General features: G+C 44.4%; 1 protein-coding gene across 1 annotated transcript in view; it reads right to left on the bottom strand.

Moving 5' to 3' along the window:
• ARMC3 (armadillo repeat containing 3) overlaps positions 1–18,088 on the bottom strand; it is a 126,415-nt gene that overhangs the window by 2,111 nt on the left and 106,216 nt on the right. The window contains 2 exon segments of the mRNA XM_043509448.1: positions 3,476–3,638; positions 10,073–10,276. Of these exon segments, the coding sequence (XP_043365383.1) occupies positions 3,476–3,638; positions 10,073–10,276 (367 nt within the window).

Here is an 18,088-nt window from a genome sequence, read left to right as displayed (position 1 = left end):
ACATCTGAGTTTTGTTGCACGTTACACTATAATGACATATTGTAATTAGGTTTGGAGGATTAAATTTTCATTGGTAATTGTCGGCAAACATCAATATCACCACACACACACAAACGAATGAAAAAGTATTTCCACTGATAATAATCTAAATATGTGGATAGGAAAAGAAAGAAAAATGCTGCTTGAGAACTTATCAGAGTTGCACCTTAATGGGTATAAAACGTGTTGTTATGCCAGGATAAGTGGAGCAGGAGTAGGGCTGCCATTTAGGTAGGCCATTGGGAGCAGTCCCTCTTTTCCCCCGTGCTTCATACCATAAGTTAATTTTAAGAACATCTACTTTAAGTAACTATTATCGGACAACCCCCCGTCCAAATTTCATACAGCTCTGAAAATTTAAACTGATAAAAATTAGAAAAATTATTCAAAATTAACATTCATATTTGTCGAAATTATAAATAAAAATTGAATTCTGCCAAGCCTAATTATAATTTTTTTAAGTATAAAAATTCTTCCAAAGGATGTTTCCTCATTGTGTGAATGAAATAAATCAGTTTTGTAATTTGTTACAGATGGCAGTGGGATTCTCATGACCTGCGTGTCTTGAACCTGGGTCGGCAGTCAGGCTGCTCTGGGCCCCTGCTCCTCTCTGACCCTTTCCTCCAATGAGCACAGAGAGGGAGCCTGGCTGCCCCAGAGCCTTAGTTTTTGCAGGAGAGGAAGTGGGAGGCTGTGCCACATCATTTTCCATATGGAGCAGGGAGGAAGATGGATTGGAGCCTACCAGCCTGTGAAGAGACCAGCAACTCATTGTCTGCTCCACTTCCTTCTCCCTCAATCCTGTGAAAAACACAGCAGCTCAGCCTGCTTTAGTCTATTCTACCTCATTCCTCCATTTTCCTCCTCAAAAATATTGCTTCTGGGATCCCTTCCTGGGACACTCTCTCTGCAACTTGGAGGGAAGTGGAGAAAGAGAGGAAGGACCAGGGAGCCCAATGCTACCCAAGGAGACTCTCTTTCTCCTTTCTGCACCCTCGCTAACCAGCTGTTGCTCTGATCTTGTGGCCTGCCACATATGTATGTGGTGCAGCAGAAGGGAGGCAGAAGCTGCTCTACTGTGGGATGCACATATAATGTAGTATACCCGGCAGGTGGCTCATGAATTATCCCATCAAACAAGTGCTAGTACAGTCTTTACAACATGCCATTATTTAGTTTGTTTATGCTACATATTTTTAAAAGAGCCAAAATATAAACAAAAGTACTTGTTTAGAGGTGTTCTCAATCTGGGGGCACCCTATCCTTCCCATATTGCTGAATGAGAGAGGTCCTGGTTACATGGGAGAGGGAGTCCCGGGTGGAAGAGGTTGAGAACTAGTTTCAAAGTATTTAAAAAATTGTACTGGGACTATTTTTCATATCCCTCTAAGTAAAGCCAGGCTCTTTTGGGACCATAAATGCCCATACAGACTGCACAGGGAAAAGAAAAATATAAAAAATAAAATTTAGAACCCTTTAAAATCACATTATTATGTATGAAAAACCTACTTTGGGTAATTTTTGAAGTCCAGAATATCAAGTATTTCAGGTCCCAAAGCACGTATTGTAGGATCCACTGAAAAGCCGGGAAATTTCTTTTTGCAATAGGATAAAGTTCCCATTTCTAACTATGCAGGAAGGAGTAAAATTTGGGGGGGCACACACAATGATGTATATGCTGAATGCCACAGAGCCCAATTCTGTGGATATATCTACACTGCAGCTAGGAGCGTGCTCCTAGTTTTCGTAAACAGATGCACACTAGCTGTGCTTGAGTTAGCATGCTAAAAAATAGCAGTATGGACGTTGTAGAATGGGTGGCAGCTCAGGTTAGCCCCCCCGAGTTCGGACCCATGGGGTCAGGTGGGCTTGTACTTGGATGACTAGTCCATGCCACTACCTGTTCTGCAATCTCTACAGTGCTATTTTTAGCACACTAGCTCGCTTCAAGCTAGTGCATATCTGTCTCCTGGATTGGGAGGCACGCTCCCAGTTGCAGTGTAGACATACCCATTATGTGGCTATGCGGTGGAGGTTTGTTAGGGAGGCTGTTTGATTCCACTAGCCATTCCCCCAGTGGGAGGGTGGTAGTGGTAACAGAAGGAGCCAATGGCAGGGGATGTTGAGGCTACTCCAGCACATTGTTCCCCCAAGGAACTGTGTAACTCATGAGCTATTCACTGATATCAGAATTTGAGCCTAAACTTTTCTACACTGTAAGATACAGCATCAATTGTTAAATGTAAATGATACTGCTATTTAATGACAGAGTACTTTCCACAGGACAATTTATCTGCTCAATTAGATATTTTATTACAGTTAATGTAAGAAATATTTATGTGCACACTCACTTGGCTCATAATGGAAAAATGAGTATTTGCCCAACAGCACATGACATTGTAAAGTGTTCTGTGACTGTATAAGGCGGGCTGGGCAAACTTTTCGGCCCGAGGACCACGTCAGGGATGCGAAATGGTATGGCGGGATGGGTAGGGAAGGCTGTGCCTCCACAAACAGCCTGGCCCCCGCCACCTATCCGCCCCCTCCCACTTCGCACCCCCTGACTGCCCCCCTCAAAACCCCCGACCCATCCAACCCCCCCCACTCCTTGTCCCCTGACCGCCCCCTCCTGGGACCCCCGTCCTTAACTGCCCCCCCCAGGACTCCAACTCCCCTGCTCCCTGTCTCCTGACCACCTCCCCCAAATCTCTGCCCCATCCAACTGCCCCCTGTCTGCTCCCCGGGACATCCTGCCCCTTATCCAACCCCGCCCCCTTCATGCTGGTGGCAGGACAGGCTTATTGGAAAGCCTGGGAGATGGGCGGGTGCAAGCCACACTGCCCACACGGTGGCGTAGCTGCATGGGAGGGGGAACAGCGGGGGAGGGACTGGGGGATAGCCTCCCCTGCCGGAAGTTCAGGAATCAAGCAGGACGGCCCGCGGGCCGTAGTTTGCCCACCTCTGGTGTAAGGAAAGACCCTATGTCCTATCATAATGTATTACACATGAGCATCATCTAGAAGCTATTGTTGCAACAATTTTACATTTGCAGCATGAAAAATAATGAGCACTGCATAATTTAGTGCCTTACAGTTTACAGAAAAGGGAACATATTTTGATTCACAATCAAACATTTTGGCTTTTTGCCTTATATCAAGGATTCTGCTGACATCACTTAAGACAAGTTTAATGATGCTTATAATAACAAGGATGTTTACAGAAAGAAACTATACTGGCTTTCATTCGAAAGGAAATCAAATATTTGCCAAATGGAAAATGACTTAAATATATACACAAATAAACAGCAATATAACTTAACAAGGGTCTATTGAAGCTAATGTACTGTAGTTTGTGCTATCCCTTTAACAAAAATAAAGAATTGTAATTCCATCAGTATTTTTAGATCAGTTAAGTGGTAAAGTAAATGCTAATATACCTTGAAAAGCAAAGCCCTGTGGTAGAAAGTCCCTTTTTTGATTTTCCCAATAGGTATGACATTGCATTTCAGTTCAAATTCAATTTCACTTATATGAAGTTCCCAGCTGAATTCATGTAATTTGTCTCTTTCAATTGGGCCACCCATCTTATCTGCAATAAACCTGTTTTAAGGTACACCAAAATCAATTAAATCTGTCATTTCTATCATACTTATCATGCTGAAAGGTCTAATGACAAAGCTGTGTAAATACAAACAATACCTGTATGACATATAAAAATGTATTACTTTTGTTATCTATGCTTTAGTTTTATTGTTCAGTTTCTGGTACTAGAAGTCACCATTAAATAAATTAAAATGATAATGCAGATCATTGGAGGTGAGCAACATAATGCCAATTATCAAGAAAGAACCAGCAAAAATTACATAAAATTAATGATAAAGTAATTCAGAAGCTAGGATTCATCTTTGAAGTTAGTAAGTTTGCGCTATTTACTATAATTCTCAGCCCTACCATTTGTTTTAAGTAACCAAAGACATTAGAATATGAAATGAGAAAAATAAGGTCACAGCTAAAGACCATTGATTTATGAAAGCAACCCAATTAAATTTAAAATTATGCATGTGTTTATCTGCTTTCTTGAACCAGGGCCAACATTTGTAATTGTATTGATTTGTATTTTATAATTTATGTATAAAAATTAATGGCCAAAACAAGGAAACCCAAGGTCAAAAATGCCTATGCAATTACTGTGATAGTGCACTACTATCAGTCAACTGCACATATCAAAGCATTAAGCCCTGATTCAGCAAGTCTATCCCTGTTCATCAAATCAATTAAGTACACGTATTACTTTAGGCATGTCCTTAAGTCCTATGAACTTCAATGGTACATTGAAGACACAGCAGAGGTGAGTTTTAAGGAAGAATTTAAAGGTAGAGGATAGGATAAGATAGTGGCTTTACAAATTTTATGGAGTACTCCTTCCATGCACAGAGGGTACATAGGAGAAATCTGCTAAAAAAAATCTGCAATTTCATTGGTTGCTCATGCCTATTCAAATACAATATAAACAAAAATACAATAAGCTGTGGACTAAAACATTTTACACATAGAAACAGAGAAATTTTGAATGGAGAAAATTGAATCTTTTTTTGAGTTTCCAAGCACAAAATTAAAAAAAATAAGTTATATTAACAACAGAAAAACACTTCCCTTCTCTTACCTTTGCCTCCTTCATATCCAGTTATTTCAAAAATAACTGAACAGATTTTAATAAAATTTTCCACAACCATTCATTTCTGGTATGAAACCAATCATGAGAAATTTCAGGCAGAAGGTATTTTTCTAAACTTATAGGCACCTGAGAATAAAAGTTCAGAATGGAATTCTCTCTATCATAGCCACAGAAAGGTTACTCTGATACCATAATGATGCATCTTGCTTTTAAGTGACTCTATGCAACCAAGGTTTTACTAAGTGCCAGACAGTGGCTGGAGGGTGTTTATGAGCAGGTACCTTCTGTGAACACAAGGTCTGGAAATTTCTTGCACCAGCTTTAATACTAGACCCCCTCAAAGGGAAAAAGTGAGGACAAAGATGAGAAAACCAGTTACTCATCTTCGCGTAACTGATGTTCTTTGAGATGTGTTGTATATGTCCATTGCACGGTAGATGTGAGTACATATGGTGCACTAGTGCCAGAAAGTCTTCCCTAGCAGTACACATATGGGGGGGGGCACACCCAGGTGAGCTCCTCATGCTCCAAAGAGAGAGTATAAAGAGTGGAGCTGCCCCACTGGAAGCTGATGGGAGACTCTGATGTGTTGGGAAAGGAGGGTGGGTCACATAATGGCCATGTGCAACACATTTCAAAGAAATGCATTTACAAGAAGGTGAGTAACTATTTTTTCTTCTTGTTCTGTGTCCATTACACCGTAGGTGACTTCCAAGCTGTCATCCCAGGCGATGGGGCTCAGAGCCTCATTGGTAGGACTGCTTTGCCTACATTTGCATCTTTCTTTGATATAGCAGATAGTCCATAATGTCTGGTGAATGTATGAATGGAAGATCACGCTGCTGTTCTGCAGGTGTCCATAATGGTGCTATGTGCCACAAACGCTGCTGAGATTGAACATGCTCTAGTCGAGTGTGCTGTGAGTTTGTCAGGAGGCATTATCCCTTTGGCAGCAGATCACCAGCTGCATAACAATGTGTTATCTTTCAAGAGTCTCTGAGTTGTGACTGGTTGTTCTCTCATATGCTCTGCATAAGAAACAAAGAGCTGTGAAGAAATTTTAAAGGGCTTTGAAAATGCTCAGTGAAAACTGAAGATGTGGAGCCCTCCCTCATCCTTATGAATATGTGGCTTTGGGAAGAAAACTGGCAGGAAGATAGACTGATTCAAGCGAAAATCAGATACCACCTTTAAGAGAAACTTAGGGTGTGGTCTAAGCTGAACCTTGTCCTTGTAGAAAACTGTATGGCAGATCAGTGACCAATGCATTCTGTCCTTCTCTCCTCCTTCCGAAGGTGATGGCCACTAAGAAGGCTACTTTCGCTGATTGGTGTAGAAGCAAGCACAATGCTAAAAGCTCAAAAGGAGGGTCAAAAGTGCACACACCAGATTCAAATCCCAAGAAAGTTTTGAGATTCTGATAGGTGGAAACAATTTATCTCGACCTTCCAAGAATCTGGTTGTCACAGGATGAGTGAAAACAGTCTTACCCTTTATGCAAGGGTGAAATGCTGAGATTGCAGATGCACTCTAATGGAGCTATGGGATGGACCTGACTCCTTAAGGTGCAAAAAGTAGTCCAGAATTGTTTGAATTTTAGTCTGAGCTGGGAACACATTGTGGGGGGCTGTTCAGATGGTGAAATGGTCTGGTAAGTAGCTTTTGTGGGAAGGTTTTCTACTAATAAAGAGAACATTTTGGACCCCTTTTGCATTTAACCATTGAACTGTGCTGTGAGGTGCAGCACTAGATGAGGTCTTTTGTTATCAGTAACATCAAAAGTTTTTGAGGGGGCAATTTGTGGAGGTCTGATTACCAAATCTGTCTCGATTGGACGGATTGGAGCTATAAGGATCATTCTGCCATGATCTTGCTTGAGCTTGATAAAGACCCTTCGAATCAAGGGTACTGGTGGTATGCATAGAGAAGGTCCATGTCCCTTGGAAAATGCCTGATATTGATCTGGGACTGTGACCTGCCCTGGAACTGAATCAGGGACACTTCCTGTTCTGCCAAGTTGTGAACAGATACACACTGATGGGAAGCCTCCTATGCAGAACATCCGAGCTAAAATGTTTGTGTTGAGATACCATTTGTGGTTGAAGCAACTGCTCAGATGAGATGCCCTGAGAGTGACCAAGCTCCGAATGAACCAATTTCACAATGTGACAGCCTACTGACAGAGGATGCCTGACCTGGCGCCCCCTGCTTGTTCACATAAAACATCACTGTCCTGTTGTCGCTGAGTATCTGGACAGTCTTGCCCAGAATGTGAGGCAGGAACCACTAACACAGAAAGAGTATTATACACATATCGAGTATGTTTATGTGTAAGCTGGCCTCGTGGGCAGTCCATAAACTGTGAGCCTGTAGGTCACCTAGATGTGCTTCCCACCCCATGGCTGAGGCAGGTAAGGATATATGTGGATGTCTTTCATGGAGGCAGGCCACCACTACTGCCATGCACTTGTTAAAACCCTCTGTGACAATGAGGATTTGAATGGCAGGGCGGTGAATTGATAATTTCCTACCATGAACCTCAGAAATTTCCTGTGGCCAGGATGGATCGCCACATGGAATTAGCATCCTGTAAGTTAAGGACAGCATATCAGTCTCTGGATCTAAGGGGGTGATAATCATAGCCAGGGACACCCTCCAGAATATTATCTTCTTGATGTATTTGGTCAGCTTCCAAAAGTCTAGAATGGGTCTGAGATCCCCTTTGGCTTTGGGTATTAGACTATAATGAGAATAATCCCCACTGCCCTGATGCAGATGGCTCTATGAGACAGAGGTTCCTCCTCTATGGCTCTCAAAGACCATAGGGTCTGCACTTGTTGTCTTAGTACAGACTTGGGAGAGGGTTCCCAGAAGAGGGACCAGGTAGGGGCATGGGAGGAAGGGATAGAAAGGCAATGCAGGGTATATCCCAATTTCACCATGCTTAGCACCCATTTGTCTGAGGTGATGGACTGCTAGGCATGTGAGAAATGGGATAACCTATCCCAGAAAGGAGAGAAAGAGCAAGTGAGATCAAGGTCGAGTAATATGCTGTCCTTGACATATGTGTCAAATTGGCTGCTCTGAGGCCTGGGGATGTGTAGATGAAGAGACCAAGGAAGGAGAGGCCATCAGTTTTCTCCTCTGTGACCTTTGCTCCTCTTGGATTTGTCAACCTGATGGAAGGGGTAATACTGCTGTCTAGGCCGGCACTGAGAACGATAGTTTGTCCTCTTCATCACTGGAGTACAGAGGCCCAAGGGATTCAGAACCCCTCTAGCGTCGTTCAGAGTATACAAAGCCTCATGTGTTTTAGACTAAAACAAGCACGACCCTCAAAGGGAAGGTCTTCAATTGTCTGTTGCCCCTCCAGAGGAATCCCTGAGCACTGCAACCAGGAAGAACCATACATAGGATATATCTACATTGCAATTAAACACCCAAGTCAGCTGACTCTGACTTGCGGGGCTTGGGCTATAGGGCTCTAAAATAGCAGTATAGATGTTTGGGCTCAGACTGGAGCCTGATTTATACATAGCTGAATAAACAGAGATGAATACGTGTCTTGTCAAACTTTGTAATCATCTGGAGAATCATTTCTCAGACCACTGTAGATCACATCATTAAAAGGGAGGGGTCACTAAATGAACAATTTTGCAAGACTAAGGAGGGTCTGATACCAAGATAGCTAGCCTCAGAAACCAGCCATGGAACTGGTAAAATACTAAAGGGTAAGCTAGGAAGAAGACAAAAGCAAGCAGACTGTTCAGAGATGAAGATTCAACCTAGTGTGTCCGTGATTACAGCCTGGACTTGTTAATATCAGTCAAACACAACACTGCAATCACTGTAACTATTAAGCCACACATTGATATTGATATCCTGTAACATACAATGCAATGTGATGTACTGGTATTAGTAATAATAGTATCTTCAAACATCATCATGTTTATTATGGCAGTGCCCAAGGACCAATCAAGAATAGGGCCCCATTGTGCTAGGCTCTGTACACACACAGAGTAGCAGGCAGTCTTGTCCCCAAAAGGTTTACAATATAAATAAATAAGGACTTATCTTCACTTACAGCTCTACTATGCCGACAGGAAAGCTTCTTCCGTCAGTGTAATTAATTCATGTACCCAAGAGGCAATAGCTATGAAGCTCTCCTGTCACCATAGCACTGTCTACACAGGGGATTAGGTTGTATAGCTACGTCACTCAGGAGCGTGGATTTTTCACACCCTTAAGCGATGTAGTTATACTGATATAGGTCTGTAGAGTAGACCTGGCCTAAGACACACACAGGTTGGGGGAAGGGGTCTAACACACAAGCAGAGTGGACTATGTGATGGTGGCAAATGTTAGTGTAGATGAGCGGCTACCTCACAGCACCCTCTGGGGGTCTCAGGGCAGCCCTGCATGCAGCCCTTCATCTCAATTTCCTTTTATGAACCACCCAATAAACTCCACACAGGGTTTTTCCAGTCCATTCACAACAGCCATCTTTAAGGTCAGATTTCTTAACTTAAAGTTCAAAACTAAACACAAAAGTCTTCCCTCCAGCCTTCAGCTGGGTACAGCCCAAATTCCCCATGTCTGGTCAGAGTCCTTACTGCCTGAGAATATATCTACACTTAATCAGCTACAGAATCACAGCCGCAGTGCTGCAGCTGTGCTGCTATAGTGCTTCTGTGTAATCCAACTCCCCAAGAGGTGGCAGTTGAGATGATGGAAGAATTCTTCTGTTGACCTAGTGCTGTCTACACAATGTGGTTGGGATGGTTTAACTACATTGCTCATGGGTGTGGATTTTTCACATCCCTGAGAGACATAGTTGGGTCAACCTAACCTTTTAGTGTGGACCAGGCCTAAGTGTAGACATACCCAGGCCATGTGGTGGGGGAGGGCAAGCACCACATGGGTTCCAGTTTCCCTAGACTGTGGGGGGGGGCTCCCCTGCACCATTCTGGGTTGTGGGGGCTCTACAGAGGGGTAAGGTCCTGGCAGGACCTCATTTTGACATTTTCAAAATGAAAAATTCCATTTCTTTGGCTTGATACAATATTATATCCATAAATTTAAGTTAATTATAGTAAAAAAAAGTTTTAAATAAAAAAGAGAAAAATCTAAAAGAAACATCTTGACATCACTGACACTAAACATTTCGATTGACCCAAACTGAATTTTTTTTTTTCAGATTGCAGGTTCACAAAAAAAGTATTTGACATTTTGACTTTTTGTCCCAATTTGGAATGGGAAAACTTTTCAAAATTCTCAAACATTTTCCTGGGGTGGAAAAAGTGTTTCCCACTCAACTCTACTTATTTGTATTTTGTTTCAGACACAATACAATACTCACTGTGCAAGTGCCACAACCTGTTCTTTGGTAGTAGTTAATGGTAGGATTATTTTGGAAGCATCCATAATGTAATCAAGTAAAATGGAGTCAAATGGTGGCAGCCATGGTAACTTTTCAAGAATTACTTCCTGCTGGATTTTAGACATTGTTTGCAACTCTTCTTCATCTTTTGGTTTTTCTTCTTCTTTTTTTCCTTTCCCTTTTCTTAAATAGAAAATAATGGATGTTTATTTAGAATGAGGTAATCTCTCAGAGCCAAATTCCAGCTGCATGGCTCTGGGTAGGGACACAGCAGGAAACCCAACTTTGGGGAGAGAAGCCTGGAAAGTTTTCTCTTCTGGTTCTGAATGCCTCCAAATCCAAAAGAGGCTATTTCACTGGACCTGTGAACAGTAGTTGTGGAAGGTGTTCTGATGAGGGGCTTAGGTACCAAGTGGCATTGTCTGCATGTCTGTGCTCACATAACCCCTGACCAGACAGCTACAATGACACAAGCATACCTCTCCCTATAAGGACTGTTTGTACTACTGGATCTGCAGTGGTAAGCGCTACCAATCTGAATATAGGCACATAATAATAAGAGGTTTCTGTAACCAGGGCTGGCCTTACATAGAGGCGAAATGGGCGAAAGTTCAGGGCGCCGTTATAAATGGGGTGCTTCGGGAAGCAGGAGTGCCCCGCCCCCTGCTGGTGTCTGCAGCCCCACAGCTCTGCCCCCTGCCTTGGAGCTGCCCCTGAGAGCTTCCTGTTTGCTGTACGGGGGCGGGGGGTGCTGCCCCCCCGGCCCATGTACCCCATTTCTGCAGAGCGAGGTGTGTGCGTGTGTGTGTGTGTGTGTGTGTGAGGACAGGGCTCACCAACAGAGGCACAGAGCTGCTTTCCTTCAGGCTGGTGAGTGCCACTCTCAAAGGGGCAGTGTGCAGTCATTCACACACTTCCCGAGCTCACATAAGCTCTCTCTTTCACACTCACCCGCCAGTACATACTTATGTTGTTGTTGTTGTTGTTACTTGTTGGTACTTCCTGCAATGCATATATGTTCTCTGTAATTTTATTATTTCAAAGTGCTATTATTTTAGTTTTTTGACTGGTCTGAGCATTTCATAATTTTATTTCTCTCTTATGCTTACATTTAATTCTTTGAGTAGTGAGTTCTAAAATGCCTAACCTGTCCTGGTTGGAATAATTATCATTATTACTTGTATGATCATATTGTGCTTTGTCATTCATTATTTAAAGTGGTACAATCAAACAATAGTATCCTTCTAGAACAGGGGTGGGCAAACTTTTTGGCCCGAAGGCCACATCGGGGTGCGAAACTGTATGGAGGGCTGGGTAGGGAAGGCTGTGCCCCCATACAACCTGGTCCCCACCCCCTATTCGCCCCTCCCACTTCCCACCCCGCTGACTGCCTCCCTCAGAACCCCTGACCCATCCAACCCTATCTTCTCCTTGTCCCCTGACCATCCCCTCCCAAGACCCCCCCCCAACCGCCCCCGTCCCCGGGATCCCACCCCCTCTCCAACCCCCTCTGCTCCCTGTCCCCTGACTGTCCCCCAGCCCCTGACAGGCCCCCTGGGACTCCCACGCCCTATCCAATCTCCCCATTCCCCTGACTGCCTCCTGGGACTCCCTACCCAACCCCCCCTCACCACTGCGTATGCCGCTGCCGCCCCCTTACCATGCTGCTCAGAGCAGCAGGAGCTTGCAACCCCCTCTGCCCATGTGGTGGCGTGGCTGCTGGAGAGGGGGAACAGTGGGGGAAGGGCCAGGGGTCAGCCTCTCTGGCCAGGAGCTCCGAATATGGCCCACAGGCCATAGTTTGCCCACTCTGTTCTAGAACGTAACTTTAGCTTGTATTAACCTTAGCAGCGCCAGTTTAAAAAACATTAGCTAAATACATAACTTTAGACACTGGGCAAATGAAGGTTGCTTATTTTCAGACTGTATTTTTAGTTATAAATATAAAATAACTTAAAATTTGCATGAAAATAAATGCAGTTCCAACTATGATTCCAATAGTAATGATTGAGTCAAATGTTAGTGAGTCACATACAAGATTATGACTGGTAAACATAAATGCCAAAATAATTAGAAAAATAAATTCCCTTTCTTAATAAAAGAGGGAAAAAACCCTTAATCACATATGTTAAAATTATGTTTTTAGTGAAAAACAATTGACTAAAATAGAGTAGATAATGGCAGTAACACAGATTTTAAGTAGATTTTATTTATTTTTATGTTTCGCTAATAAAGATAGTGTACAAAGTATCAAATGTGTTTCTGATATCTGTGTTAAAGCTCTAGAACTGATACCTCAAGGCTTGGGATTGGGAATATTTTGCTGTATTATCTCCTGATGTTCTAAATTTACATATAAACTTTAAAAGTGGCTTTAATTGGAGTTTGTATATATTTTTTTCTTTCTTTATATAACAATTAGATACAGTGCTCCTGTCAGCTAATTCCTAAGTTATTATCTGCAGAAACCTTAGAGTTTTCAGGTGCCTAAGTAGTCCCTGGAATCATGGTTAAACTTTCCTTCCCCCCTTAAATCTGAAATGGCACCCTGGATGAGCCAGGAGGGCCATGGGCTCTGGCAAGATGCAGCCCCCATGTGACAGCGTGAAGCCCGCCTTGAGCCACATGCTGAGCATCAGGCACCACGAGCCACAATAGCTGCGCAGAAAGGTGGCAATATACCATATACCATGCCACCTTTACTTCTGCGCTGATGCAAGTGGTGGCATTGCCTTCAAATTTGTGCCAGGGCTGAGCTCTAGCCTCTGGCATCTCTTTCAATACAAATTAAACACTGGGGGAGGCGCAGGATACAGAGGTGATGGGGGGGGGGAAGCCCAGGGAGCCCATGGGGGCCAGGAATGATGGGGCGGGGGACACCAAAATACAAGTTCGCCCAGGGTGCTATTTTTCCTAAGGCCAGTCCTGTCTTTAACATACATGTAAACCCATTTTTGAAGCATTTTTGTAACTAAACAGAATTTGGTTCCATACAATGTCGGTAGTTTACAAACAAAACAACTCCTATGAATCCTGTAAAGTTTTTCACTGTGACTTCAAACAAACAAACAAACAAACAAACAAACAAACAAACAAACAAACAAACAAACAAACAAACAAACAAACAAACAAACAGGGAATCAACAAAATGGTTGAGCAGGTAATACAAAGCAAGCTGCTACAAACCTCAACTACTAGATGACATGTCCTATTAAGATTTCGTAAGAAGTCTATGTATTTATTGATTATTCATTGCACATTCTGCATTCTTCACTGGAGCTTATGATTTGAGAAATGCACATGATCATGAATGGCAATCACAAGAGTCTAGCAAAAATGTAAACTAAACATTAGGTTAGACCAGATAAACTTGTGAAATTTATATACTTTTCTATGTGGTAACTATAAAAATCTATATATTACTGGATATGTCATCCAAACATATTTCCAAAAGTGTCACAAACATACATTTAACACCTTTACAGGCAGTTTGAGCACTTTTAGACAAAACTGTACATCAGAAGCCTGCTAAATCATCAAAAGGACAATAAAATAACCTGACATGTCAACTGTACAAAATTCCAGATTACAAAATTCCAAACTTTATACATATAGTTTTAAAAGGCACTACTAGATAGTGTAGAGAGACAGTTACTCACCATGCAGGTTTCAGAGTAGCAGCCGTGTTAGTCTGTATTCGCAAAAAGAAAAGGAGTACTTGTGGTACGTCTCTAAGGTGCCACAAGTACTCCTTTTCTTTTTACTCACCATGCAGTAACTGAGGTTCTTCGAGATGTGTATCCCTGTGGGTGCTCCACTCCAGATGACGGTGCGTCCCAGCAGTGCCTGGTCAGGACACACGTACTCAGCTTCTGTCTTGCAGTCTCATTCGAGTCTGCCTGAGTGTGCGTGTCCCACACCCCCCTCAGTTCTTTCTCTACCGTGGAGATGTCAGAATAGTACTCTAAAGTAGAGGGGAGGAGGGCGGGGAGTGGAGCACCCACAGGGACACACATCTCGAAGAACCTCAGTTACTGCAAGGTGAGTAACCTTCTCTTCTTCTTCTTCGAGTGTGTCCCTGTGGGTGCTCCACTCCAGGTGAATGTGAAGCAGTACCCACTATGGCTGCTGAGACTTCGGAGTTGCGTCAGTGACAACAGTAGACAGTACTGTGTGGCCTACTATGGTGTCTGCCGTGGTATCCTATGTGATAGCATAATGTTTGTAAATGTGTGGTTGGATGTCCATGTGGCCGCCTTGCAGATATCAGTAACAGGTATGTTATGGAGGAAGGCAACGGATGTTGACATTGCCCGAGTAGAATGAGTTCCGACGCCCTCGGGTGCTTGGGCATTCTGAGTTCGGTAACAAGATTTAATGCAGTCGGAGATCCACTTGGAAAGTTGTTGCTTAGAGATAGCCACACCCTTCGATCTCTCGGTAGTGGAGACAAATAGCCGAGGGGATTTACGAAATGGTTTAGTTCTATCTAGATAAAAAGCAATTGCCTGTCTGATGTCAAGGGTATGTAGAGCCGCTTCGTGCGGAGTCTTATGAAGTTTGGGATAGAATGCAGGTAAGTATATTGGTTGGTTAACATGGAAGGTGGACACCACCTTAGAGAGAAATTTAGGGTGGGGTTGCAAGGTAACACCCACGCAGAGGTTCTCTGGTCTTGTCCACCATTGTAGGGAGGCTAGTATGTTCGCTGGAGGACTTAGCATCATGCAGAAGCTGTTTCTGCTGGGTTTGTAGTTGGAGTTGAGCCAATCCTGAAGACATCTCATGTGCAGCCTGGTGTACTTAACCACGAAGGTGGTGGCTGCCATGTGGCCAAGGAGCTGTGGGCAAATTCTTGCCTGTATCCTGGGACGAAAGGAAAGCGGGCGTAAGAGAAGTGTAATAGCGAGGAATCTGTTGTGTGGGAGTGAGGCTCTGGTTTGAATTAAGTCCAGGTGAGCTCTGATGAACTCAATCCACTCTGTGGGTGTTAGGGTGGATTTTTGAAAGTTTATTTACAGACCTAAGCTGTGGAAGAGGGAGATGGCGAAAAGGGTAGCTCATAATGTCTCGTTAGGGTCTTGGAGAATATTCTCGGTGGCTGTGGAAAGTCCGAAAGGGAGTACCCTATATTGAAAATGGTCGTGTCTGAGTGTGAATCGCAGGAAGCGTCTGTGTGCTGGATGAATGGATATGTGAAAATAGGCATCCTGTAGGTTGAGGGCTGTGAACCAGTCCTCTTGATTCAGCGCAGGTATTATTGTGCCCAGTGTGACCATCTTAAATTTCTGTACATGTACAAATTTGTTCAGTCAGCGTAGATCTAGTATAGGTCTCCATCCCCCGTTCTTCTTTTTGGTCAGAAAGTAGTGGGAGTAGAACCCTTTTCCTCGATGTTGTGTTGGCACAGGTTCCTGTGAGATGTAGAAGATGAGCCACTTCTACATGAAGTAGGTGCTCATGAGAGGGATCCCTGAAGAGGGACAGGGAAGGGTAGGAGAGTAGGATATAAAAGGGATGGAGTAACCTGACTGAACTATTTCCAGGACTCAATGGTCCTGTGTGATCTGCTGCCAGGCATGGTGGAAAACCTGGAGGCGTGGCCAAATGGGCAAATAGGCGGTGGAGTCAAGGGGTGGTCGCGCAGACCCTCAACCAACACTTCAAAATTGTTTTTTGTTTCCCGATGGGTGGGAGGTAGCTGGTTGTGCCTGGTTTTGTCTGTGTCTAGAGGTCTAGTGCGATTCCTGGTTATATCGTATGGTCTGGGCTGGGGCTGGTGATATTTGTGTATGGCCTCTGCTAAGGTTGATACCATTATCTCCTGGGAAGGGACGGGTAGATGCCCAGCGTGTGCAGGGTTGTTCTAGAGTCTTTCATAGTGTGAAGGACTTCATTTTTTTTTTTTTGAAAAAAGCTTATCTTTATCAAAGGAGAGGTCCTCCACTTTGGTTTGCAGGTCTTTGGGGATACCGTATGCAGATAGCCAGGAAGATCTGCACATAAACACCGCAGTTGTGGTAGTGCGGGCTGCTGTGTCTGCCATGTCCAGAGATGCTTTGTAGGGCCATCCTGGAGACCAATTGGCCCTCGACAAGGACTGACTTAAAGTCTGCTCTCCTGTCCTCTGGGATATGGGAGATAAAATCAAAGAGCTTATTGTAATTGTCAAAGTTGTAGCTTGCAAGTAGGGCGGAATAGTTTGCAATTCTGAATTGCAAAGTGGAAGAGGTATAAATCTTGCGGCCCAAGAGGTCAAGGCGTTTGAGGTCCTTGTCTTGTGGGGTAGGCTGGTATTGCGGCTGTTTCGTCCTGTGTGTGACTGCATCCACTACAAGAGAATTCGGTTGTGGATGGGAAAATAAGAAGTCTATGTCCTTAGCAGGAACATAATATTTATGTACTAACTTTTTGCAAGTTAGTAGGATAGAGGCTGGGGTCTGCCAAAGGGTGTCAGCTAGTTCTAGGAGTGCTTCATTTACGGGGAACACAATTTTTGAGGGCGCAGAGGGTTGGAGAATTTTGAGGAGTCTGTGTTGTGTCTCCTGGACCTCCTCTAAAGGGATGTCCTGGTTGAGTGCCACCTTCTTGAAAAGTTCCTGGAATTGCTTAAAGTCATCCATATTCTGTGGAGGTGGAGGCATGAGAGCTGTCTGGAGCTGATGGAGAGAGTTAGGAGTCGGTGAATCAGGGTATGGTTCATAGTCCACCTCTTCAGGGAGGGGGTTCAGGTGCTCTAGAAGTAGGTGGAGCTGGAGATAGGGAGCAGAACACGCTTGTGGTCTGGTGGAAGAATCATGAGGATGTGTGGCAGCAGGAACCGGCCTAGGGTACCACTGAGGCCAAGTCATGGGATAAGAGAAATGAGGTCCTGCCCACCGGGGAGCAAAGTAGGGAAACTGAGGCAGGTGCTTATGAGCCGTGACCTGAGTTGTAAATGTTTCTGGTAGAGGAGGAGAGGCAGGTGGAGAGAACTCCGCCTGCTGCTGCACATCAGGCTCGCTGTCAGTGAAGGTAGCCAGGTCAGGTGGGGCGAGCGGCTGGTCAAAGAGTGAGCATTGTGTGTTAGGGAGCGAGGAGTCAGGCTCGGGGCCACTGAGATGTCGTCCTGATTTAAGAATTGCTGCTGATCCCGGGGCTGTGACCCTGCTAAGCGTGGTATGTGCTCCGAAGCCCGCACTGACTTCTGTTTTGCTTTCACCGGTGCCGCAGGCTGTTTGTAGGCACCCTGCGGGAGGTCCGCTCTTGCTGCTGGAGTGGTAGGCAGGCTCGGTGCTGACATTCTTGTTGGCACAGGGGCAGAACGCGCTGTTGGCACCGGGTCTCTTTTCAGTGCTGAGGGGACCGGTGCCGTGGAGACCTTCCTGCTATGGGAAGTCAGGTCCCTGCCTCTGCATTCTGTGGGAGCCATAGCTAAGGTGCTGGGATGGTTGGAGGCGCCTGCCTTTGGCGCTATCAGCACTGAGGGTAAGGATCTTGCAGGAGATCCTTTACCGTTTTGAGAGTCTCTGGACGGAGACAGTTGGGCTTCCTGCCTCTTTGCTTGAAAGGGTGAAGCTGTGCTCCCAATCAGTTCCGACCTGGCCGGGGAGCATGAGGGAAAGGGTTTGCTATTGCCCGTCTCCATAGGTGGCTGTAGGGATTTCTCCATCAGGAGCATTTTCAGCTGCACATCCCTGTCACAATGAGCCCTGGTTTTCAGGCTGGTACAATGGACACACTTGGCAGGGATGTCTCTCTCGCCGAGGCACTTCAAACAGCGAAGTTACTTGACAGGAGGCACATTTCTTAAATCCTGAAGACCCTGGCATTATTGCACTAGGAATGCCAGGGGAGAGTGTCTCAGCGGGAGACGAACTGGAGGAAAAAGAAGGTGTGTTTTTTTTTAAAAAACTAGGTAACTATTCTAAAGGAAGGGAAATAACTGGGATGTTTCTAACTAACTATTTCTATATCTTTGTACTTGTTTCCTTCAGTGACCAGGGAAGAGGTTCA

Source organism: Dermochelys coriacea, chromosome 2, assembly GCF_009764565.3.
Source record: "Dermochelys coriacea isolate rDerCor1 chromosome 2, rDerCor1.pri.v4, whole genome shotgun sequence".
Lineage (NCBI taxonomy): Eukaryota > Metazoa > Chordata > Testudines > Dermochelyidae > Dermochelys > Dermochelys coriacea.
This window is presented reverse-complemented; position numbering and strand designations above follow the sequence as displayed.